Source organism: Podarcis filfolensis (genome assembly GCF_964270895.1).
Source record: "Podarcis filfolensis genome assembly, chromosome: 7".
NCBI lineage: Eukaryota > Metazoa > Chordata > Lepidosauria > Squamata > Lacertidae > Podarcis > Podarcis filfolensis.
In genome coordinates, this window is record NC_139603.1 from 69,394,095 (window position 1) to 69,418,607 (window position 24,513).

Sequence of the window (24,513 nt, forward strand, 5' to 3'; positions counted from 1 at the left end):
CCCCTCCCCAACGTCTTCCCCTCACAGCCTGCCTCTCCCTGCCTCACTCCCCCCCTCCTCCAGCCGACGTTGCCGACGCGCGTCGTGTCGCACGAGGCTTCGTCTCGAGGCTGTGTGGGAAGCGAGCGGCTTTTCCCTTTAACGCTCCCCGCATTTCTCCTCAGCGCGCCCCGCCCCGCGCTCCGTTCCCGCGCCTTCAGGCGACAAGGCAGGAACGTCGCTGTCGGGCTGGGAGAGGGGGAGGAAGACGAAAGAAAGAGGGGGGAAAAGGAGAGAAAAAGAGAAAGAGCGGGAGGGGGAAGATTCGGGGAGGAAGATGAGGAGTCCTTTCCCGTGATTCCCGCTATTGTCGTCGTCGTCGTCGTCGTTCCCCCCGCCCGGCTCCCCTTTCCCTCCTCTTAATTCCGCGATGCGATGGGTTAGGCGGCTCGTCGCCAGCAGCGGAGCTGAGAGAAGAGCAGCCGAGCGAGGCAGCCACGAGAGGCGGCGGCGGCGAGGCCTTGTTGAAGCGCGGGTGGCGGAAGCGGCGGCTGCTGGTGGCGGCGGCGGCGGCGGCGGCGGCAGAGGAGGAGGAAGCCGCCGGCGGGAGCTGCTTTGCCCCACGGTCCCCTCCATGGACAGCGGGTTGGAATTATGAGCCGGCGGGAGCTGCTGGCGCCCGGGACTCGCCCTCACCCCAAGGGGTTTTCTCCCGCTCTGCGCTTCAGGGTGCCGGCGGGGCTCCTCTCTCACCATCGGCACCACCATTACTATTACAGCGCGCGACACCCCGACGCTTCGCCCCCTCAGCCCGGAGCCCCCGGCCCTTCCGCCGCCTCGCCAGGGCTCCCCTGGCCCGGGCGCCCGGCCACCTCCTCCTCTCCGGTCGCAAGCAGGGGGCGCCTTCGGTTGGAGTGAGAAGCCCCCCACCCCCAAATACTGCCCCTCACTCCGTCCCGCCAGAGCCCAACCGATACCCCTCACCAACTACCGCCCCCCGGCTCTTCCCCTTAAGGCTCCTCCGTGTTGTGGTGCCCCCCACCCCGACCCCATTCCTCCCCCACCTAGTGCGGGCTCCCCCTTCCGTTTCCCTCGGAAGATCCTTCTCCCTCCCTAGAAACCATTCCTGCCCGACTCCTTCCCCCCTTTCCTCACCACTGAGCAGGTGAGAGGGGTTGTGTGTGCGGAGAAGGAGGGGGGGACCCTTTATTGTTGCTCCCCTCTCATCTCACCCAAAGCAAGCCCCCTTTCCCCCCTTCACGGACGCTGCTGATCCTTCCCCAGCAGGGCATTAATTAGGTGGCCGATTGATTCCCAAAAGTATATTGATTTGTATGTATTTCACTCCGCGGCAGCGGCGGCTGTTTGCTCCGCTGCCCCCGCCTGAGTTAGCCCAGTGTTTTCCAGTATAGAGTGTTGCTGAAGCTCCGTCTACCAAATATGTCGGCTCCTGTTGGGCCCCGGGGCGGCCCTGCGCCTCCTCCTCAGCCGCCTCCACCTCAGTCCGAGATGCCCGACCTCAGCCACCTCACGGAGGAAGAGAGGAAGATCATCCAGGCCGTCATGGATCGCCAGAAGAAGGAAGAAGAGAAGGAGCAATCCGTGCTTAAGTAAGGGCTACTTTACTCTCTTTTCTCTCCCCCCCCCCCTCTTCCCACGGTTGTGTGGTTCATTCAGGAGAAGGAGGAAGGGTGAGGCCGCCGAGCCCCTCGCTTTCCACCCCTCCCTAGGGCATTGCTTGGGTTAGGCAGGGGCTGGCTGGCTGGCGTGCATTTGTGTGAGGTGGTAGACTCCTGAGAGGAGCGATTTGAGGGGAAGCCACGGAGGCTGCTTGCCAGTGCATTTAGCTCCTCATTGCCTCTTGCCTCGGTCCATCCCTGCAGGAGATGGAAAAGAGCAAGCGGTTCCCTCCCCTCCCCGCTTTCCAGGCTCCTATTCGCCGTTCAGCCAGGCATGGACTGGGGCCAGGCGCCCAATATGGCCGCACAGGTGCTGTTGTAACCCGGTGTGTAGGAAGCGGATGGTTTCAGGAGGAGGAGGAGGCGGCGGCGGCAGCATGGCTGGGAAAAGGAACTAAACGCGCCCGAGAATCTGGTGGCAGCTGGAGTGGGCCGCAGTCGCCACCGCCAAAGTGGCCTTCCTTCGCCTCCTGCCTTGCCTTCTCTTAGCAGCCCGGGCAGAGCGGAGATGTCCCGGCGAGGCCTCGGTAGCCTTCTGTCGGGGTGGGTTTGCGAGAGCCGCCATCTTCCTGCAACAACGTGTAGCCCTCCCACCCCACATTGACCGGCTCCTTGTGTTCTGGCAAGCAGTCCTTGTCCCTTCACCTGTGGGCCACTTGGCTAGCAGCAGCACGGAGGGCGCAGGCCTCGCAGGCGGCAAAAGCCGCCACGGAGAAAAAGCTGCCGAGCTGCTCTGTAACTTCAGCACCACGGAGCTGTCCAGGCAGGCTCAGGGCAATTGTTTCTGGTCCTGATGACATTTCACCTTTCTTCCTGGGCTGTGTTACCTCCCTTTCTCTTGCAAAGCGATTTAGCTCTGATCCATTTGGGCAGTGATGTCAGGAAGCTCCATGTTTTCTCTGAATTTTTGTTTCTTACATATATGCGTTGTGGATGGCAAGACTACCTGATTGGTTGAAATGCAAGCTTCTTTTGTGATCTTGTAACATGTTTAGCATGTTTTTGTCTATCATAGTAACTACTGTTTGCCTGTTAAGATCAAGTTTGTAGACAAGATTGCGTTTGACTTTTTTATGTTTCTCAAACATCATGTAATCACAAAAATGTCATTTTTCTTATGTAATGGCCACACTGACCTCTAAATTATTATTCACTGCTTTATGAAGTTATTACAGTAGTGCTCTAACGCATACTGCTGTGTTTAATTTTAAGTAATGGATACTATGTAACATTTTGTCACAGGGTCAGAGTAAATGCTTCTGAGTCTAAATACTGCTAAAAATATCCAGCCAAATTACTAGGCAATCATAGTGATGTTAACCCATTGTCTTGTTGAACTGCTGATTCAAAATCTGCAGCTGAAAGCTTCTTGGCTTCTGGACTGAGCTGATGACTTGTGCTGGAATCAGTGTGTATCATTAGCAATGTGACAGTGAACAAATAAATTATTGTTTTCTTGTAATTTTTATCTTCATGTAAAGAGAAACAGGTGGTTAAAGTATTCACACTTAACAATAATAATGAAATGTGTTTGTGCTTTGAAGAAAGTCAGCATGATTTATATTAACAAAAGTCAGATTACCTTTTGCAATTCCAGTTCTGACTAATAATTTAAAGTAATTTATACCAAGAACATATATTTATATGCCTTTGGCTGTTATATCTTAAAATATGCATTAAAAACAATGTAATATGCAAACAAGCAATGGCATTATTGTTATTAATAATATACTTTACCTGCCCGTTACCATGAGGTCACAGGGTGGGCAACTATAATATAAAAATTACAATATTAAAAATAGTTAAAACAGATAATTGAATAGTGGCATCAACATTATAAAATGTATTTACCATGTTTCTAGTAACATTTGTGCTTAAATACATAATCTCTCTGACTAAAATAATTTAGATTTTTTTATATTAGAATATCTTATTTGTTTTTAATTGCAAGTTTGGTTAATAGGCACAAACACATTCCTCTGATTTTAGACAAAATCATATGCATTTGACATGTCTTTCACACTCATACCTCCCCAATATAATTAGATGTGAGAAATAAGGAAAACTTTCCCTCCTAAAATAGGAAAAAAATAGAGTATGCATGGATTAATTGTGGTTTAGTATCATTTTAAGTTGGCTTGGGATCAGGCAGATAATTTGTCAGTTTGTGTTTGCTCATGAGATCTTAAGATATCTTAGACTGCCATCTCTTGATGATATGGATAGATAGATACAGTACAAAGAATGGCATGTGCTGATGTAGCCAGAGCAACAAGTGTGAGGCAAGTGGGGAGTTCATCATGGTTTGCTGTGTGTTAGTGGTAATCTCATCCTAACTCCTTAGTATGAAATAGTGTTTGTTCTGATATAGCAGACTGCACAATGGCTCAAATATTTAGCATCTGTTAGCTGGGTTGTACCTAGTCCCACCCTCTGTCGTGCTATGACTCATTTCTGTGTGGAGTAACAATTTTGCATGATGACACTAAATCGCTTATGGTGAAAGTAGTGATTTCTGCAGTGCTCACACATGTTTTTATGTTGCTACAACATCCTGGGCATGCATAAGATACTGGTGCAATGCCACACCTTATTCACATATGATTATCATTTTGGCAGTTGTGACCTCTGATTTGCTAGTGCAGTGATGTACTGTTCTTAAATATATAGCTCTTTCAAAAGATTTATCCTTTTTCTTTCTCAAAATAGTTTCAATCTTCTCCCCTCCTGGTTGAATTTATTGTTGGAGGATGGGTGTTTTTTAAAAGCTTCATGTTGCTCCTAAGTTTACAATAATAATACAGTATGTTGGTGCTTGAAGAAGGCTGATGTGATTGAATGGAAATTGAGTTTTCTGTTTCTTAATAATAGTTGCAAATGTAAGTTTTGTTGCTCCTAGTCTAAGCATATCCTTCAAGGGAAGTAGCTTCCAAGCATATTCTCTGTATCATATAGAACTTTTGGAACTGCTGTTCAGTAAATGTGGCAAAGTATTCACCAAAAAGAAGTATATATTTTGCTTGTTTAGAAAATAGAACTGAAACTCTCAGAGTTCTTTAAAAAACTTACTTGCTAGGTATGTAAAGGATAAATTATACAGTGTTTGATATAAACAATGGATGGAAACCAGCTGGGCATTAGTTTCTCTCTGATATATTTTTATTTCATGCCATTTCTATTTTATTCATATTGCCTAATGAGTCTGTCGTTATTGTATTGACGTGCATACTAGAAGAGCATTCAGTGGTGTCACTATCATCTGTCACATCAATTATTCCCCCCCTTTCCTCTTCCCAGGGCAAAATTATTCATAGGCTTATATATGTATGTTTGTACATCCTTAAACCCATTACAGCCCCTCCTCCTGCTATGCTTCTTTTGAAGAAACAAAGAGAAGTGGTGCCGAGTTAGAATCAGCAGGCGTTCATATTGATAAGGTCAGCAGCCACTCCTGCTGTGATTTGCTGGAAGTAGATGACATGTGAAATGACCATTTTGCAGAGACACCTGCTTTTGGCAGGTTATGTCCTGTGAAGGCACTGGATGAAGCCATGCAGTGTTCCTGTGGAGGGACTTCCATGGGTTTTTAGTGTGGTGATCCAGAATTCTCTTGCTGTTGGGATTGTTCTCTCTAAAAATATCCTATATATGGAATATCTGAGAACGAGATATTGCTATTAACCTTGGGTGATATCCAATTGTTTATTGGTATCCAATAAATAAATTGTGGCAGCCTGCTCTCACAACAGCCATTCTGCTAGCAGGAGCCCTGTATTTAGTATAGTACAGTAGCCAAATCCAGTGCATGCCATACATTTGTGAAAGATGTTGTGCAACCTCTAGTGCATTTGCTATTATTATACTTTGTGACAGTTAAGCTTTGTGTGTTACCTCTCAAACTACTTATGCTATATTATGTTGGATCTCCCCCCCCCCATGTGTCAGTTTCACTAATTGTTACTATTCATTTTTACTTAGCTCAATTTGGTTCTGTGGACACTTGGTTTTGTGGACTATAATATAGGCCTAAAAGAGATATAAGAGGTTCTAGGATTCCTGAATAAACAAGGCAATCTAACGCCCACTGGGGCTGATGCTCGCTGGGGCTGGGAGCCAGTCTCTCTTAAAACTTCTATAGGAGGCAAGACACCCCCTTGAGCTCTGGTTCAGTTTTCTGTGTCTTAAAAGAGAGACAGGCTCCAATATGACTCCCATGCCTAGTGTGAAAGCCATTACCAAATAATTATATTAAAACTTGTGTGATGATTCTCAGCTGTCTGATAATGCTGGTATATATGTCATTTCCACCCCTTATGGAAATCTATTCTCATATAACACTAAATTTTTAGTGGTCCAGATGTGTTTTATTTATGTCCAGTTCTCTGGGAGTTCAAGGCTTGCAAGAGAAGCAGTCAGTGTTGGTAAAGGCAGGTTAAACCAGAGAGCAGACATGAGCAAGATCTTGGACAGCTTCAAGGGTCACCTGCTGGCTGAAGTATTCTTCTAAGTCTGGATCCAGCAGAAACCTTATGTAGGCTGACACGACCTGGGATGCAGTAGGCTCATTGGAGGGGCTGGCTGGCTGGCTGGCTGGTTAAAGGGTCCTTACTTTATTTGTGACATGTTACATCTGTGAGGCTGAGGAGACAAAGATACTGTAGGGGACTTATTCTCTTAGAGGTCCCAGGCCATACATGGGTTCTATGTAGATATAGTGGTTAAGTATGAAAACTCATTCACTACTACCATGCCTACAACGTAAAATGAAGTTGTTGTGGGCATTGTGTTTATGTTGAAAGTATGGGGAATAAATCCACTCCAACATAAAATATAATAATGGGTTGGTAAGATGGTGTGATTTGTTTATGCATTCAGTTGCATTGTGTTATATGTATAAAGGAAGTACATCAGCATTCACATTTCCCATGTATATGCAGGGCCTGCTTATGAATTGGACCAAAAGTTGCAGCACCAACAGTTGTGCTGGAACAGTTGCAAGTCATGAAACTGCACCAGTATCTCAGGGACATTAAAACATTTCAAACAGATATATAATATACATTAGTATTCCTGCTTTATATAAAATTGTCTGGATCTTTGATTTTCATGTAGTTGTTATGGATATAGCATTTCATAGTTATATTTTCATTTTAAAGTTGTTGAAGATTTATTTATTTCTAATATTTATATCCTGATCTTCATCACAAGTGATCTTTCAAGTGATAATATACAATTAAAATATACACAAGTGATAATATACAATTAAAACCATCAAAATAAGCAGTAAGGTAAGATAGAGGTAAAGGAGCCCTGGACAGTTAAAGGTAAAGGGTAAAGGGACCCCTGACAATTAAGTCCAGTCGCGGATGACTCTGGGGTTGCGGTGCTCATCTCGCTTTACTGGCCGAGGGAGCCGGCGTACAGCTTCCGGTCATATGGACAGCATGACTAAAATGCTTCTGGCAAACCAGAGCAGCGCACCAAAATGCCTTTTACCTTCCTGCCAGAGCGGTACCTATTTATCTACTTGCACTTTGATGTGCTTTTGAACTGCTAGGTTGGCAGGTGCGGGGACCAAGCAATGGGAGCTCACCCCGTTGTGGGGATTCGAACAGCCGACCTTCTGATCGGCAAGCCCTAGGCTCTGTGGTTTAACCCACAGTCCAGTCAAAGGCAACTATGGGGTGCAGCGCTCATCTTGCTTCAGGCCAAGGGAGCCAGCATTTGTCCACAGACAGCTTTCGGGGTCATGTGGCCAGCATGACTAAACCACTTCTGGTGCAATTGAAAACTGTGACGAAAGCCAGAGCACATAGAAACGCCGTTTACCTTTCCGCCGCAGTGGTACCTATTTAGGCATTGGTGTGCTTTCGAACTGCTAGGTTGACAGAAGCTGGGACAGAGCAACCAGAGCTCACCCCATGACTCGGATTCTAAATAAGCAGTGCAGTTGCCTAGAACAACTTTCTCTGGCTTGGAGCCACGGTTGGAAAAAGGTTGGGAAACACTGCTCTAAACTCATTTTCAATGGTACTGCGAGAAGGGTTACCCAACAAATTTCAAAGACTGGGCAGGACAATATAGGAGAGGTGCCCCTAGCAAGGTCCTAAGCCTGTCAGAGCTTTATTTGTCAGAACAAAAACTTTGAATTGGGCCCTGTAGCATATAGTGAGCCATTGCAGGTCTTCAGGAATAGATGTTATAGGATCCTCACATTTTTAATTGAGTATCTCCAAATTACAGGATCCTGAAAAATAGTATAGTAATGTTTTCTTGTCACCCTTTCAAGGCCAGTAATGATATCTCTTTCATATTTTTCCCAAGTTGTCCCTTTCTAAATCCTATGGAAGAAACAGAATCTTAGAAGAATGTTTATGATGATGGTATTATATTTTCTTGTAAAGTATACCAGCTGAATCACATAAAAATGCTGTATGAACTTGTTGGTGAGCTTCTGCCCCTCTTTCAGCTTTCTCTTCCAAATGGAGGTGCAGTTGGCATAAAGGTCAATGAAGATCTCACCACCATCATTTTATTTATTCAATCTACAAATTTATACCATGCCTTTCAGTCAAATCAGCCCTCAAAGTATCTTACAATTATTAAAAAAGCAAACACAAGAACACACATTTAAATAACACATGGAGAGAAAAAAAATAGTCAACAAAGAACCAACTTACAGCATGAGTGACAGAAAATTAAGGCCAAAGGTATGACAAAAAAAGTGTTTTTTGGTTTATCGGAAAAACCCTCACAGGAGGAGTCTGTTGGGTTCCCTGTGGGAAAGGGTTCATAAAGTGGGCACTACACTTGAAATAGCCTTTGTGCCATCAAGGAACAACTATTGTAATGTGCTTCTTCATGGGGCTGCCCTTGGAGATGGTTTGGACATTTCAACTGATGTAGAATGTTGGAGCTTGCCCCCTTGGAGGAGCAGCTTGAGTGTGATAGAAAAACTACAAACAAACAAACAAACAAAACACTTATTCTGTGGCAACTTCTCTGATGTCTACGATCAATTCAAGGTTCTGTGTTTTTCATATTGAATTTGTTTTGTGTAGATATATCAATAGATGTTATTGTCTTGAATTGTGAAAAAGGAGTAGGAAACAATAAATACACTTTGTACATAAGGGGGAGAGTTGCTGCTGCCTGTCAGAACAGACTGTACTGAGATAGTCACTTTGATCTGTGGTGTTTTTTTAAAAAATAAAAAAGTGATGTATAAATGTTATTAGGTAAATAATAAATCAGCCAATATTCTGATGGCAAAAGGCATCTTCATATGCTTATCTAGAACCATCACTTTGCTAAAAAATGCATAGGTACAGACATGCTACAGCTTCTGCCTGAAGAGCTTGCAATCTGAGAAAGCTGGACAAGATTAAGATGAGGGAAAAGGCAGGATGTCATCAGATGTAATGAGGATGAGAGAAGGGGGGATTAACTTGAAGGAAGATGAGAATCTTCACACATTACTGTGTAGGTCATGATACCTTGTGATTTCTCTAACACCATATTGATCCTTACACTAATAAAGTGTGGGTGGTTCAGAAAAACGAATTTACTCATTACATTTCCATCCCTTGCTCATACCTCACACATACCCTGCCCAACATATGTCTCTTGTCCAGCTCTTTCTATTTATTTATCATTATAACAAATTGTCTTTCTATAGAATAGTAAAAGCAGAAACATAAACATTTACACAAAAAGTTAAAATACAAATGTTTGTGAAGTTCAAAACATTTTAAAAGACATTATGTTTAAGACCAAAATTCCAGCCCAAAGTATGAGGCATTTAAAGGGAGGTTCTCAGTGTCACTCACTCACCATGAGACAGCCTATCAGACCTTCCTATGAAGGATGTTCCACAATTTCAGTTTCAGAGCATCATCGGATCTCATTTCTTGAAATAGGGGAATTAGAGCAAAGCCATTCAAGGCTTTATAGGTAACACCCAGCATCTTGAACTGGGCTCAGAAACAGATGAGCAGCCAGTGGATATGAACAAACATCAGTGTAACGTACTGTTTGTAATCTGCCACAGTCATGCAGTGAGCAACAGAAATCTCTGTGAGCTGATATTTCTGGACTGTCCTTAGGGGCAGCCCCACTTTAATGCATTAATCAGTGCAAGAGGTTATCAGAGCATGGAGGACAGTGGCTAAGTCCCAGCTATCAAGGAAATGGTGCCAGCTTAAATGGCTTTAACTGATAAAAGATGCTGCAGGCCACTGCCACAACTTAAGCGTCTAGGAGCAAATTTTGTGCAGAGGCAACTTTAAGCTGCAAACTGGTCCTTTAGTGGATTGTGCTTGCCTTTAGAGCTTGTTTCCCTTAAACCTTCCTACCAAACATTCTTTTGATAGTCACTGTTGTTACAGACGGCCCATGAAGATAAACTCAGGCTGAGCAAATGGAAAGATGATAAACTTCCCTTTCCTCTATTTGTCATCACATACATGTTCCTCCAATTTCCTTCACAGTTTTGTTTACCAGACTAATTGCTCTAAGTCTGTCAAAGGTATCACTCAACTGGATAAAATAATAAATAATCAGGTGATATAAAAGAATTCTGCCTGAGCCACTGCTAGTCAGAGTACAGCAGTGTTTTCCAACCTGTGGATTGTAACCTGCAAGGAGGTCATGAAATCTGTGGGTCTCAAGCACATGAGGAGGGTGACGCAGAGGCTGGTCCTCTGACAATGACACATGCCCTTAGTGTTGCAGGGGGTGATACAAAAGATCAGCACTAGAAAAGAGTTGAACATGTTAGTTTGACCATGTATCCTACTCTAGCTACCATGAAGAAAATACTGATTTTTCTTTAATAGCTCATTCTTTTTCCTTCGGAGTGAGAAATGTATACTCCCTGCTCCTTACAGTTACCCTTATTTGGTGTCACTTGTTCACAAAAATTAATAACTTTGCAAGTATAAATACCTACTTAAACAAATTCCATATTAATAAAAGTGTTAAGTAAACTTTTGCTTGATTGTCTCAGATCATGATGATAAAAGAGGCAAAGTTGAAGTGCACAAAATGTACAAAAGTGATGCTGCCAAAGACCTAGGGTCCAGAATTCTTGTGACAATAATTTGATGGGTTACCATAGTTAGTAGTTTTGGACATGTAGGTTGCCATACCAAAAAGACTGGGAACCACTGAAGTAGAGAATACTGGACCACATGGACAAACGCTCTGAACAGGCGTAAGGCAGCTTTCCTAAATTTTATACTGCTTCTTACCCATATTTCTTTACCCCATAAATTTCCTCTGACACTCAGAATCCCAGAATCTGACTTTCTGAAACTGGTGTTGCTGAAATTCAGCTAATTGTATCAATAAGGAGAGTATATTGATGTGATTCTTTATGATGTTTTGGGTTTCTTCTGAGACTAGCGTAATGTTGGGTCTGAGCCCACAGTTGCTGAAATGCATGTTCCGATCTTGGAAATTATTTTGCTAATGCAAGCTTCTCATGTGCCAGAACAGAGCAAAAGATTAAGCACATCCAGGATTGGTTGAGGATTGTTGACTGTGAGTCAAGTCTGTTACTCCTTCAGCATAGAATACAGGCACCACAATCAACCTAGGGACATTACGCAGGTTTCTGAGCTTGGATCCTGAGATGGATGGGAAACTGCTTGTGCAAACAGGCCCTTCTTGTGTGATTTCCAATCCAGCAACTGGGGCTGTGCACACTGGCAGGGTGCCATTTCCAAAAGGTTAACAACCTACTGATCAGCTGCTTGGGATGGGAGAAAGTGCTGGATTCAGACCAAGCAGCTGACTGGTGAGATTTTTAACCCTTTTGAAAGGATAATTAAGATGTGTCACAGCAGCACTACACATACTCAGTAGGATTGGGGAAAGCAAAATTAGTTATTATTTGTTAATAAAGTTTAAGAGATTTAAAAACCCATATTTCAGGGTGCGCTGTGCTCTCACAAGACAGCTTCTGGGACTCTAAAACACATGAAAATACAAATGCAACATTCATCCACATGCACACATGTATTCTTAGAGGGTTTTTGTTGTTGTTGAAATACCAACAATGATGAGACCATATATATTTTCCTGTAAAGGGAATTCCACAGGTGTGAGGCCACTACTGAGAAATCCTTGTCCCTGGTCTCCCAGTTATGTGTCTTCAGAAATTACAGGTATTATCATTTGCTTCTGCAGTAATTCTACAGTAATAGAAATAGAAATAATGGGGCACTACATCTATCACTTGCTTTGAAAAACTATACTTAACTAATCTGGAATCTATCGGGTTAGCAGCTGCCATATATAAAATGCTAACTTACCCTGGCTACTAGGATAAAGGAGAATTGTGAAATGTTTGGGAAATAAATATACAACAACAAAAACGGTAAAATACTGGAACAGACATATATACCATACATACATAATTTTATATGTATACCGCCTTTCCACTCAAGGGGCATACAACATGAAAAAATACGTAACTACATCATAACAAAAGTAGTACTTGACAATAAATAAATCTTTAAAAAAATACTTAACCAAACTGAACAGTTTCCACATAAATCACAACAAGAACTAAAGTAAAGATACCAAAACCAACAGCAACCCCCCTCGCAACAAAATCCCTCAACAAAACCCCAGCCCCTGAACATAAATGGAAAAGAATTTGACAGGCTACCTGATTAAATCAGCCTCAGCAACAGTAAGGGAACATGCCCTCAAGGTGATTCACAGATGGTACTTAACATTTGCTAAGCTGCGTCATATATGTGTGGGACAATGTCTCCTCTCTGCTGGATGGGATGTTCAATGCAAGGTACAAATTTATGTATTTATTTCATAAAATTTATACACTGCTTGATTGTAAAAAAAACCCCTCAAAGCAGTTTGGGTGGGAATGTTTGTTAATAAGTTTGAAGTAATTCAGAGTAATTTCTGATATTTTACACTTCAAACTTGAATTGGATCTGGGACTGGCCCCATTATCTCTCTCCTGGAGACAAATAATGGTATTCTCTGTAAATTGCTAATGATCCATCTCCTCATGACTCACTGTGTGAATAGAGATAGCATTTCTCTGTAAAAGTGAACAGCAGCCTACCTCCAAAGGTGGTATGACTGGTTATGGCAGGAAGCTTTATCTGACACACTTACCCAGCAATATAAACTACCCAGAGATGAAATAAAAAGTGACTGGTTCTATGAAGACTTGTTCATTTTTCTTTCTTATATTAATTCTGATCCAGGAGAACCTAGGCCACCGCTTTCTCTGACATTTTAGCAAGGTGTGATATCATAAGTGAGACATGATTTTCTCTGCGCCAGCTCAGGAGAAATGCTGAGAGCAGAGACACCTATTGTACACCACCTCCATAGACCTGATGAAGACCTTTGACCTTGTTGGCTGAAAAGGACTCTTTACACTGCTCATCAAGATAGGATGCCCACCTAAACTTCACAAGATGATTGTGTCCTTCCACAAGAACATGCATGGCACTGTCCAATATGGTGGCTCATCCTTGGATGTCTTCTCTATAAAGGTTTGAAACAGGGCTGTGTTCTTGCCCCAGCTTTTTGGCATATTCTTCTCCCTGTTGCTCTCATATGCCTTCAGCTTGACTGAAGATGGTGTGTACTTCGTTCAAGGAGCAGCAGGGGTCTGTTCAGTCTGACATGGCTCCACACCAAGACAAAAATGTAGTAGGTCCTTATCCAAGTGATGTTGTTTGCAGATGATGCAGCCTTGACAGCACACCCTGAGGAAGCTCTACAGACACTCTTCAGTCATTTGGGCCAAGCTTTCAGGGAGTTTGGCTTTACCATCAGCCTAATGAAGAGCAACATCCTGGGTCAGGACGTCACCAGTACTCCACAAATCAGCGTTGCTGACAGCATGCTTGAGGTGGTAGATTTTGTCTACCTGGGGGTTCCACCATAACCAGCAAGATCGCCATTGATGCTGAGCTGGACAAGAGTATTAGAAAGGCAGCTATGGCAATGGCTCACCTCTCCAAAACATTATGGGAGAATGTGATGCTAACATCCAATACCAATACAGTGGTGCCTTGGGTTAAGTACTTAACTCGTTCCGGAAGTCCGTTCTTAACCTGAAACTGTTCTTAACCTGAAGCACTACTTTAGCTAATGGGGCCTCCTGCTGCTGCTGCGCTGCCGGAGCACGATTTCTGTTCTCTTCCTGAAGCAAAGTTCTTAACTGGAGGTACTATTTCTGGGTTAGCGGAGTCTATAACCTGAAGCGTCTGTAACCTGAAGTGTATGTAACCCGAGGTACCACAGTACAAGGGTCTACCAGGCTTGTGTGTTGAACACGCAGCTTTATGGAAGTGGTGTGGGCAATTTACAGCTGCCAGGAGTGACACCTCAACACGTTCCACATGTGCTGCATCAGGAAGATTTGGGGCATCACATGGCAGGACAGAATTCCAAACAAAGATGTGTTCTCCCAAGCCTACTTTCCGAGCATGTTCACACTCCTGTCTCAGCAGTGTCTACTCTGGCTTGGTTATGTCCATAGATTGGATGATGGCAGGATCCCCAAGGATGTGTTGTATAGGGAGCTGGCTTCAGGTACCAGGCCCATTGGTGGACCAACTCTATTTCAAATATGTCATTTTTTTGTTTCCTCAAAAAAAGTCAAAAGGTTACAAGACAATGTTAAAATGCACATAATTGCCATAAAATTTCACACTTGCTTGTATGCCTAAATCATAGGAGGCTTAGTTGGGGACATAAATTGTGCATCTTGATTAAGATGAGACTTAACATAATAGTTCAAATTTTTACTGTGTAGATACATAATATCCAATACAAAGGAAAAATTTGGTTGATAGATGGATTTAAAAGATTAACTGAATTCCTGTCATCACTTTGCTCTGTGTTTGATGCTTTTACACCTTATAGGATAAGATACTTCCAAATACTCAATCAGGATCTGCTATAAAAAAACTACAACAGTATGTTTATAGAAGATTTTGAATGTATTAGTCACTGACTTGGCTGCTGCTCAGACAAGCTCCACTTTTCATATGTAACTGTTTAATAAACATGAACTTTTTTTTTTACCCTGCTTTGTGTTTTGTTGTTTCTGTTCTTCTATTAGCATTTGAAAACATAATTTAGGAAGTCTGCTAGAAAACCATGTAGCGTTGGAACTGTGAGTAAGAGATATATGAACTGCAGTATACGTGATTTCCAGAGACCTTTCAAGTTGTGTGTCTGTCTCATACATTATTTTGTAAAGTTCAAATTGCTAAATATATCAGAACATTTTCAGGTGGTTTCCTTACCTGAATTTAAAAAATGTGAATAGAGCAATGTAGCATCAGAGTTCCATGTTCTAACTTCATCTAATAGATGCCAATCCTGATAATTCAAGTAAGTATTTTACACTTGCAGCAGGGCTTTTAACTTAGCTTTTCCTAGAGAACTACCTCAATTTCTGTAACTAGGAGAACTGTCAAAGCCCTTGTCATATGCATCCCTAAGAGCCTGCATGTGCTCCTAAAACATGTTTACTAGAGAGGTGGGATTCTTTTTGTGGGTAGACTGCATGATGTCCTGAGAATGCAGCTAAGGTAGTTTAAACCCAAAGATCCATATCCATAACAAAAAAATCAGGCTTAAATAATAGAGAATGAAAAATATATTAATAAATGTGATGTAACACATTAATATTGAATAATACTGAATAATATTGAATAAATATTGGATCACAAGTGTATTTTATCTCCCAGCCTAATACATTCATAACCTTAAAGATTAAAATATATTATTAAGGAGAGCACAATATTAACAAAATAAAGAAAAAGGGATGCTCTGATTGAGTGTCCCTGTAACTCTGTGTGTGCATGTGTGTTGAAGTCAGAACCAGAAGCTAGGATCAGGAATTCTGTGCCTATGATTTCTGAACATTTTTGGATCTCAGGAAGGCAACAGAACCCTTTACCTGCTTCTTGGTCTAGTCTAGTGTGCTGATGTGTTTTCAATTTTTGAAGGTAGGTAGGAGAAGAGGGTGTGATGTGTAAGGGGCCAAAATTTGTTGTTTTTCTTGGATTTTGCGTCTTATAGAGCATGTGGAAGAGGGAGGTATATGGTGATGGTGGGGAATAAGGAAGTGTAAGGAGGGGTCTTCTGGAAGAGGATAAGGTTCAAAAAGTTAAAAGTTTAATATTTCCCTTCAATATGGGTTTTGAAATTACCATTCTGCCTATGTGATGCAATTGATGTTAGTTTCCGAAGAAATCTGGAGTAAACACATATTTTTCTACTTACTTGCCCATATGTTTAACATAATTTACATTTCAGTGGCTTCTCTATCTGGTCTGTTTCCTAAGGGTACAATATGTTTTTCCAGTTATGGGTCTTCATTTGGTCAACCTTTGTATTGCCAATCCTGATCTGTTCTGACCTCATTGCAGCCCAGAGTCAAAGCTCTGGTCTTTAAACTCATGTAAGGAAATGTGGATGGCACTGTGGTCTAAACCAGAGCCTAGGACTTGCCGATCAGAAGGTCGGCGGTTCAAATCCCCACGACTGGGTAAGCTCCCGTTGCTCGGTCCCTGTTCCTGCCAACCTAGCAGTTTGAAAGCACGTCAAAGTGCAAGTAGATAAATAGGTACTGCTCTGGCGGGAAGGTAAACGGTGTTTCCATGCGCTGCTCTGGTTTGCCAGAAGTGGCTTAGTCATGCTGGCCACATGACCCGGAAGCTGTACGCCAGCTCCCTCAGCCAATAAAGCAAGATGAGCGACGCAACCCCAGAGTCGTCCGCGACTGGACCTAACACTCAGGGGTCCCTTTACCTTTAACGAAATGCGAGTGAAGGTCAAAGAGGGGATGATCACAGCATGTCACATGGGCCTTGCCAACTCCTTAGTCCAATATACGAACCAAAGAATAGGTTGCTATGGCTGCCATGCTCACAGCTTATGCAGCACAAGATGCTGCTTTGGGGTAAGAAGCATTGATGTACACATATGGACCAATTTGTGTACACAAAGGTTGTGTGTATCTGAATCAGGGCCTGCACCTTCAATTATATAATATTAGGGTACTCTCTCTAATATTGAAATAAGTACCAGTATCTCCGTCATGAGTTATCTTTGTTCCGGTATCTTTCTTCTAAATCCTCTTTAATATTGAGACTCTGTGAGTGACTGTCCCTAAAGGAGCAAATCTCTGTGGGTGGGAAGGACAAAAATAGAATACAATTTAGAGTTAAATATATCTAATTTAGTCATACGTGGTAAAGAACTGGGAAAATGTTAAAAGAAGCATTTAAGTCAGAAATGTTTCCAATATTGATGTGGGTAGTTTAAATTTTATACCTATGTATACACTAATAGCTAGTTTAACATGAGATAAAATTATTCATTGTTGTATAATGGCAGTTCAGCAGACAACATTAGTCAAACCTGGATTTTCAAACTGCCAAGGGCTGGATTCACCTAACCAGTCCAATCAGAGACATTCTGCAGGCAAGCTATGTTCTCTACTATTAAGTCATGACTTTTCCCCATTTAGTAGATACTCATATAATACTTAAAGTGGTCAAGTACTGTATTTTTCGCTCTATAATACGCACCCGACCATAACACGCACATAGTTTTTAGAGGAGGAATATCCGTAGGCATGCCACCCGTATGCATTCCCTCCATAACACGCTCAGACATTTCCCCTTACTTTCTAGGAGGAAAAAAGTGAGTGTTATGGTGCAAAAAATATGGTAATTTTGTTGAGAGGAATTAGATTATTTCTTTGTTAACTTAGCTCATCTTTTGATGTATTTCATGCCACATGTATATCAGGTTACTGCAAACTCAAGACACTTCAAACATTCAGTGAAGTTGGCTGTTACTTACAAGCTAATACTGTTGTATACAAACTAGTAATTGGGTACATTCAGTTAAGTGTGCGTCAATATTTCAGAGGAACAAGTATGCTTCACTGTGCATTATATTTTGTCTGTTGTCCTGATCAAGTATTATAAATAATACAACTTCCATCAGTCCCAGTCAGTTCACACAACTTACAACATAATTTAAAACAAAATATTAATAAAATATACAATAAACCTATTAAAGGTAATAAATGACATAATTAGTACCATGCACAACTGAAATAGCAATTAAAGCAGCAAAGTTAAAGCTTCAATTCCAGTGTTTTAAAATGTAGCATTCTCCCAATACTGTCTTAAATTACAAACCATTAAAATGCCTAAAAGAATAAAAATGTATTAATTTGATGCCTGAAAGATCATAAAAGAGGCTAGGTTAGCCTCTTTAGGAAAGGAATTCTACAACTAGGGTGCTACAAATGAGAAAGTGCTTTTCTTCATTGCCATCTTAATAATCTTTGATGGTGGTGGCACTGTGAGAAAGGCCTGGGTGGAAGATCTTGGTGCTCAGGCAGGTTGATATTAGAGGAGCTCACAAGCTGTGAATAGATTTAAAATTAAAAACCTTGAACTGGGTTTGAAGCAAACTGGTAACCAGTGTAGATTTTGCAAAGCTGGTGAAATATATTCCCAGAAAACTGTCCTAGTGAAAATCTTGGCTACTGTATCTTGAACTATTTGCAACTTCCAAATTATCTTCAAGGGCAGTTGCACAAGTTACCAGAGCATTGTTCATGGTTGCCAGATGATCTCTGCACAAGAGACGTTCCAGTTAGTGTACCAGCCTTAGTTGGTAGAAAAGCCTATGAGCCTCTGAGGTTATCTGCTCCAAAGTGACATAGGATAAAGAATAATAATAATAATAATAATAATAATAATAATAATAATAATAATAATAATTTATTATTTGTACCCCGCCCATCTGGCTGGGCTTCCCCAGCCACTCTGGGCAGCTTCCATAGAAACCAAAAAACACTAAAATATCATACATTAAAAACTTCCCTGAAAAGGGCTACCTTAAGATGTCTTCTGAATGTCAGGTAGTTGTTTATCGTTTTGACATCTGATGGGAGGGCGTTCCACAGGGCGGGCGCCACTACCGAGAAGGTAAAGAAGTACCACAAAACTGCAAACCTGAGCAGAAGGACTGCAATTCTGTTCAAAACAGGTCAAATCCTTCCATCCACACATACTGCTGCCTTCTTATGAGAATCAAGTTCAATTTATTGACCTTCATTTATGTTATTGCTAAGTTCAAACAATGATTGAGCTCCTCTGTAGCCCCCACCTGATTTATATGACATGACATGAAGAAATAGAGCCTCCACTTGCCTCAGTTAAATAGCATGTGGAACAATATGGAACCCCATGATACTGTAAAACACAAGTCTATGTGTCTGAACAGTTGCCCCTGAAGACTGCACTCTGACATCTGGTATGCAGGTAGGAACAGAACAACAGTAACACTGTGCCCTGCAATTTACACAGGTAATCCAGAAGGATACCATGGGCAATGATATTGAAAGAAGTCAAGAAGAATAAATAGGGATGTTGTCCTTCTCCTGTCTGTGTATCTATCAGGGTGGCCCAGGTGGCTTCCATACTAGAACTAATCCAAAATGTTGTTTAACCCAGCAATCAGCACTGTATACTTTTAACTGGGATAATTCTGTTTAAAATATTACTCAAAATAAATGTTGGGATCCAAAGAATCTCATGCTGAACTCCACATGCACTTTGAAGTTCCTTCTGTTTGATAGTGTCTTGCTGTGTTGGCCCAACAAGCCAAACTTCCTTTGATACTGTGCAAATGTCTGTTATAAAGGGGGGAAAGGTGCTTGTAGGCCTAACACCAGATTTTAAATCTGTGACTGAGAAGCAGTTTGACTGATTAATGCTTTTAGCTCTGATTACAACTGATAAGACTTGCTAATAAGAGTTTCTATAAATCTGAGGGCCACTTACTATTCCTAATATTCTAACCTGAATAATCTGTTACTTTAAATATCATTAGTTGCAACTAACTCACAGTTTTTAAATGAGACTAAATAGAAATGAGACTAATTAAAAAGCAGAGACATCACCTTACCAACAAAGGTCCGCATAGTTAAAGCCATGGTTTTCCCAGTAGTGATGTATGGAAGTGAGAGCTGGACCATAAAGAAGGCTGATCGCCGAAGAATTGATGCTTTTGAATTATGGTGCTGGAGGAGACTCTTGAGAGTCCCATGGACTGCAAGAAGATCAAACGTATCCATTCTTAAGGAAATCAGCCCTGAGTGCTCACTGGAAGGACAGATCGTGAAGCTGAGGCTCCAATACTTTGGCCACCTCATGAGAAGAGAAGACTCCCTGGAAAAGACCCTGATGTTGGGAAAGATGGAGGGCACAAGGAGAAGGGGACGGCAGAGGACGAGATGGTTGGATAGTGTTCTCGAAGCTACAAACATGAGTCTGACCAAACTGCGGGAGGCAGTGGAAGACAGGAGTGCCTGGCGTGCTCTGGTCCATGGGGTCACGAAGAGTCGGACACGACTAAACGACTAAACAACAACAAAATTAGAAACTAATTAGAAGGGAGGGTTTTTTTTAAAAAAATACTCACACTTAAGATTTGTTATTTTGTTGCTCACATGTGTCAGCAGGCACTTTTTAAGTACAGTACACACAAAGGTTTTGTGTGCATTTCTTCTAAATACATAGAGTTGTGACTACTTTCAGGGTGAACTCAGAGATGCTTGTGTATCCTATCCAGTCCTTGTACAGAACTTATAAAGCAATACTAAATCTGCCTAGGGATGGCTGTAGCAGCAGAACCACTGCTGCATTCTGTGCTCAGGGCAGACGATGTGGATGTGAGTATTCTCGTCTCTTTCAATGTGCCAGCTCCAGGATGGCACAGCAGAGGGGTCCGAATTGATGCTTTTGAATTATGGTGCTGGAGGAGACTCTTGAGAGTCCCATGGACTGCAAGAAGATCAAACGTATCCATTCTTAAGGAAATCAGCCCTGAGTGCTCACTGGAAGGACAGATCGTGAAGCTGAGGCTCCAATACTTTGGCCACCTCATGAGAAGAGAAGACTCCCTGGAAAAGACCCTGATGTTGGGAAAGATGGAGGGCACAAGGAGAAGGGGACGGCAGAGGACGAGATGGTTGGATAGTGTTCTCGAAGCTACAAACATGAGTCTGACCAAACTGCGGGAGGCAGTGGAAGACAGGAGTGCCTGGCGTGCTCTGGTCCATGGGGTCACGAAGAGTCGGACACGACTAAACGACTAAACAACAACAAAATTAGAAACTAATTAGAAGGGAGGGTTTTTTTAAAAAAATACTCACACTTAAGATTTGTTATTTTGTTGCTCACATGTGTCAGCAGGCACTTTTTAAGTACAGTACACACAAAGGTTTTGTGTGCATTTCCTCTAAATACATAGAGTTGTGACTACTTTCAGGGTGAACTCAGAGATGCTTGTGTATCCTATCCAGTCCTTGTACAGAACTTATAAAGCAATCCTAAATCTGCCTAGGGATGGCCGTAGCAGCAGAACCACTGCTGCATTCTGTGCTCAGGGCAGACGATGTGGATGTGAGTATTCTCGTCTCTTTCAATGTGCCAGCTCCAGGATGGCACAGCAGAGGGGTCCGAATTACTCCTCTTACCTAGCAATGAGATGGTATAGAATTCAGTGAAACTTTGGCCAGTCCAACTCTGCCCTCACCACAACCTCCAAATGCTCCATTTTAGGGCCCTATGTTGGATATTTCCATCAGGAGGACTGCCAGGCCAAACCTCTACAACTGTAAAGCCCTCATCTGTGACACTCCTTTCCACCTGCTGAGGAAGCAGAGAGGGGTCTGTCCTATCTCCCATGAGCCATCAACTCTGAAAGGATAGTATTGTTCCTTTAGTACATTTCCATGCAGCATCTTACAGCATCATGTAGCTGATTCGCTCTGGCATGGCCTATTATGTGTATTAACTTAGTGCTTTCCTATGCACTGTGCTGTTTTAGAGGATCTGTTGCTGAAAAATCTGTGAACACAAGAATAGAGCACTTTTACATTATGAGCTTAATTTATTTTTAGGAAGTATATTTAGAAAAACCATGCACAAGATGGGGTAATAAATTATTGGACACTGTGTACCATACTGTGTTTACAAAAAAGGAGAGAATAACGTCAATGTGGAATTGCCTGTGAGGATATGCACAATGTTTCCCCTTATTTCAAGAGCACTAGCAACAGTAGGGAGTATTTGCTGGTCTCATTTGGAGTAGTTTGTGTTTTGAGGTAAACAAAGTGGAATAAAGTAGTTTAGTGGACAGTGAACCATCTGTTGTGAATATCTTGTTTTAAAATTGTTAGCTGTCATGCAGTGTTTGCTAAAAGCATACTTTCATGTCATTTTTAATAAATATTATAAAATACTTATATACCACAATTTCATAAAAATATCAAATATACAACACACATTATAAATACTACTGTATATAATGTAAGGACTCTAGATACCAGTTTGAAGGACTCCTATGTATGTGCTCCAACTATGCTGGAGTATACCATATTTGTATTCGAAACAAAATAAAAAAAATCCTTTCAGTAGCACCTTAGAGACCAACTAAGTTAGTTATTGGTATGAGCTTTCGTGTGCATGCACACTTCTTCACATACACACGTGCATACAAAAGTAACAAAAACACATACACACATGTGCAGGCCCCCGCCCCTAAGATCTTATTTGGGAGAAAGTTCTGTTAATTAATTCTCTGCTTAGAAATAGAAGTCATTAGAAAAAATCTTCACCTGCTCTTGGTGAGCTAAGGTAGATCCTCTAGGAGCCTAGAGGATGAGAATGGCCACTGAGCATCGGATGCTGAGGAGTAGTGGTTTGTGGCCCAGTGTGACTGCAGCCTGAGCCAGGGGCCATCTTCCTGTCCTGCACAGCCATTGGAGGACGCCAGGACCTCCTCTCATGGCTGCATGGGGTGTGGGGAGCCTGCCTGTTTGAATGGGCCAGTCATAGGCAGGGAAGGGGGCATGGCCATGGCCATGGCGTCAGACCTGACTGAAGGCTTTAGTCCCAAGTCTTTGCTCAGGTCTGCATATTTACTATTTAAATAAGCCATGTCAGAGTCAGCCAGCTTAGCTGAAGTTGGATCCCCTATCCTTCTACCCTGTGCAATAGACTTTTATCCTGCCTGAAAGTGGACAGGTTATGTGTGGCACCTTGCTGTGGAAATACTTGATTGCTGTATTCAAGGCCAGGGAGGAATTTTCCATCAGACAAATGGAATTTGTGGCAATTGCCACAAATTCTTGGTTGATTGGCATTGGGATGGATCCTTAGCCTAGGTCAGTGATGGTCAAACTTGGCCTTCCAGCTGTTTTGGGACTACAATTTCCATCATCCCTGACTCCTGGTCTTGTTAGCTAGGGATGATGGGAGTTGTAGTCCCAAAACAGCTGGAGGGCCAAGTTTGGCCATCACTGGTCTAGGTGGTGTGAAAGTTAGGTGCTCATCCCCCACTGCTATAGGAAATAAGTACTCTTGTAAAGGGGCCCAGGAGGGAATATTTTTGTCCAGGTGCCCTGATGTGGGCTGGGCAATAGCATTCTTCCAAAATGGCGATCCTGGAGGGATTAGCCTGATTTGATGTACGTCATAGGGGGCCCCTTAATCCAGAGTCGACCCAGCCAAATAATCAGCCAACAGGCAGGTTGTTTGATTCAGGATACATACCCAATGCCTTCACCAAAACCTACTTAATCTGTAGACAATAAAGTTGTTGCCTATTTGAAACCAATACTTTTGTTCTGTGCCTTATTTATCTTCCACATCATCGTTGTACCTGGGCCCAAAATTCAATGCTTGACTTGGCCTAGCTACTTCTGCGACGTCAGTATTGCAGCTGTGTGGTGCCTGCAGTGTAACAGCTATTGTGATTCCATATGTGCTTATAGACCTCACCCTCTGGGTTGATAATGTTTACTATTTAATGCAAAAGTGACAGAGCAGCTATTTCAGAGATATTTTAGACAACGAAAACCAGAGGAAATAATTACACAAAAAAGGCAGCTGGTCTACTTCCTGCCATTTTCAATACATTTTATGTGCACCGAGTGTTAGAAATGTTTTGTTCACCATGTTACTAAGTAACAGCTTGTTCTATGTTAAACAAAGAATGATCAATGGCATCTGTCACAAACCACCTGTCAGGTTGCTTGGCATAACAGGTTATTTAGATGTGTTTTTGCTTTGTGTAAGAACATTTACTGGCAATGTGTTTTAAAAGTTTTAGTACAATGTGCTATTTTAAAGTTTTCACATAATGTATCATTATAAATATATTTTAAAATATTTTTTTAAAAAGATGTCCCTGACATTATTATATTTATTTCTCCTCCGTGTTCAGATTATGGCTTTAAATAAGGAGCTCAGTTCTGTTTGTCTTAATTAACTATTTCTGATTTTTACTATTTTATATTACGTTTGTCAGTATATGAGTGAACGCTGCGTATAATATTGGTGTTATATTGTTTTGCACATTTTGTGAGACACTGATACTTTTCTTTGATTCTTGGAAGTATGTTTTATTTTTAATTTATGAAAGGGACTAAAAATTCTAGGTTATTCTAATGAAGAATTGAGAATAATAGGAAAACCTTAATAAAGATGGGAGTGTTATGAGTTTTGCCATCTGGGAGTGGTAAAGTTTAGTGCCTTTGAAGATACAGTCTTGAGTTAATGAAGAATCCACCAATGCCTAGATTCAAGAGGCAGGTGCTGGTAAGCTTGTTATCACTGACTGACAGTATATATGCCAAATCAGGATGCATCCAGATGTGTGAAGTAGGGATTGGGGTCCTAGTTGACCCTTTAGTTCCAGGTGAGTGAACCCACAAGGAAAAGGGGGAAATAAACCCCACTTACACATTTGTTCC

The 24,513-nt window shown here is 42.0% G+C and overlaps 1 protein-coding gene across 22 annotated transcripts in view; it reads left to right on the forward strand.

Moving 5' to 3' along the window:
* Nucleotides 1–24,513, forward strand: part of RIMS2 (regulating synaptic membrane exocytosis 2) — a 338,908-nt gene continuing 314,395 nt past the window's right edge. For 10 of the 22 annotated variants that reach the window (XM_083621717.1, XM_083621718.1, XM_083621705.1 and 7 more), the window contains exon 1: nt 1–1,589. In XM_083621717.1, coding sequence (XP_083477843.1) covers nt 1,420–1,589 — 170 coding nt within the window. In that variant the 5' untranslated portion in view covers nt 1–1,419. The remainder of the gene's footprint in view (nt 1,590–24,513) is intronic. The other 12 variants (XM_083621704.1, XM_083621725.1, XM_083621703.1 and 9 more) reach the window with 7 other exon arrangements.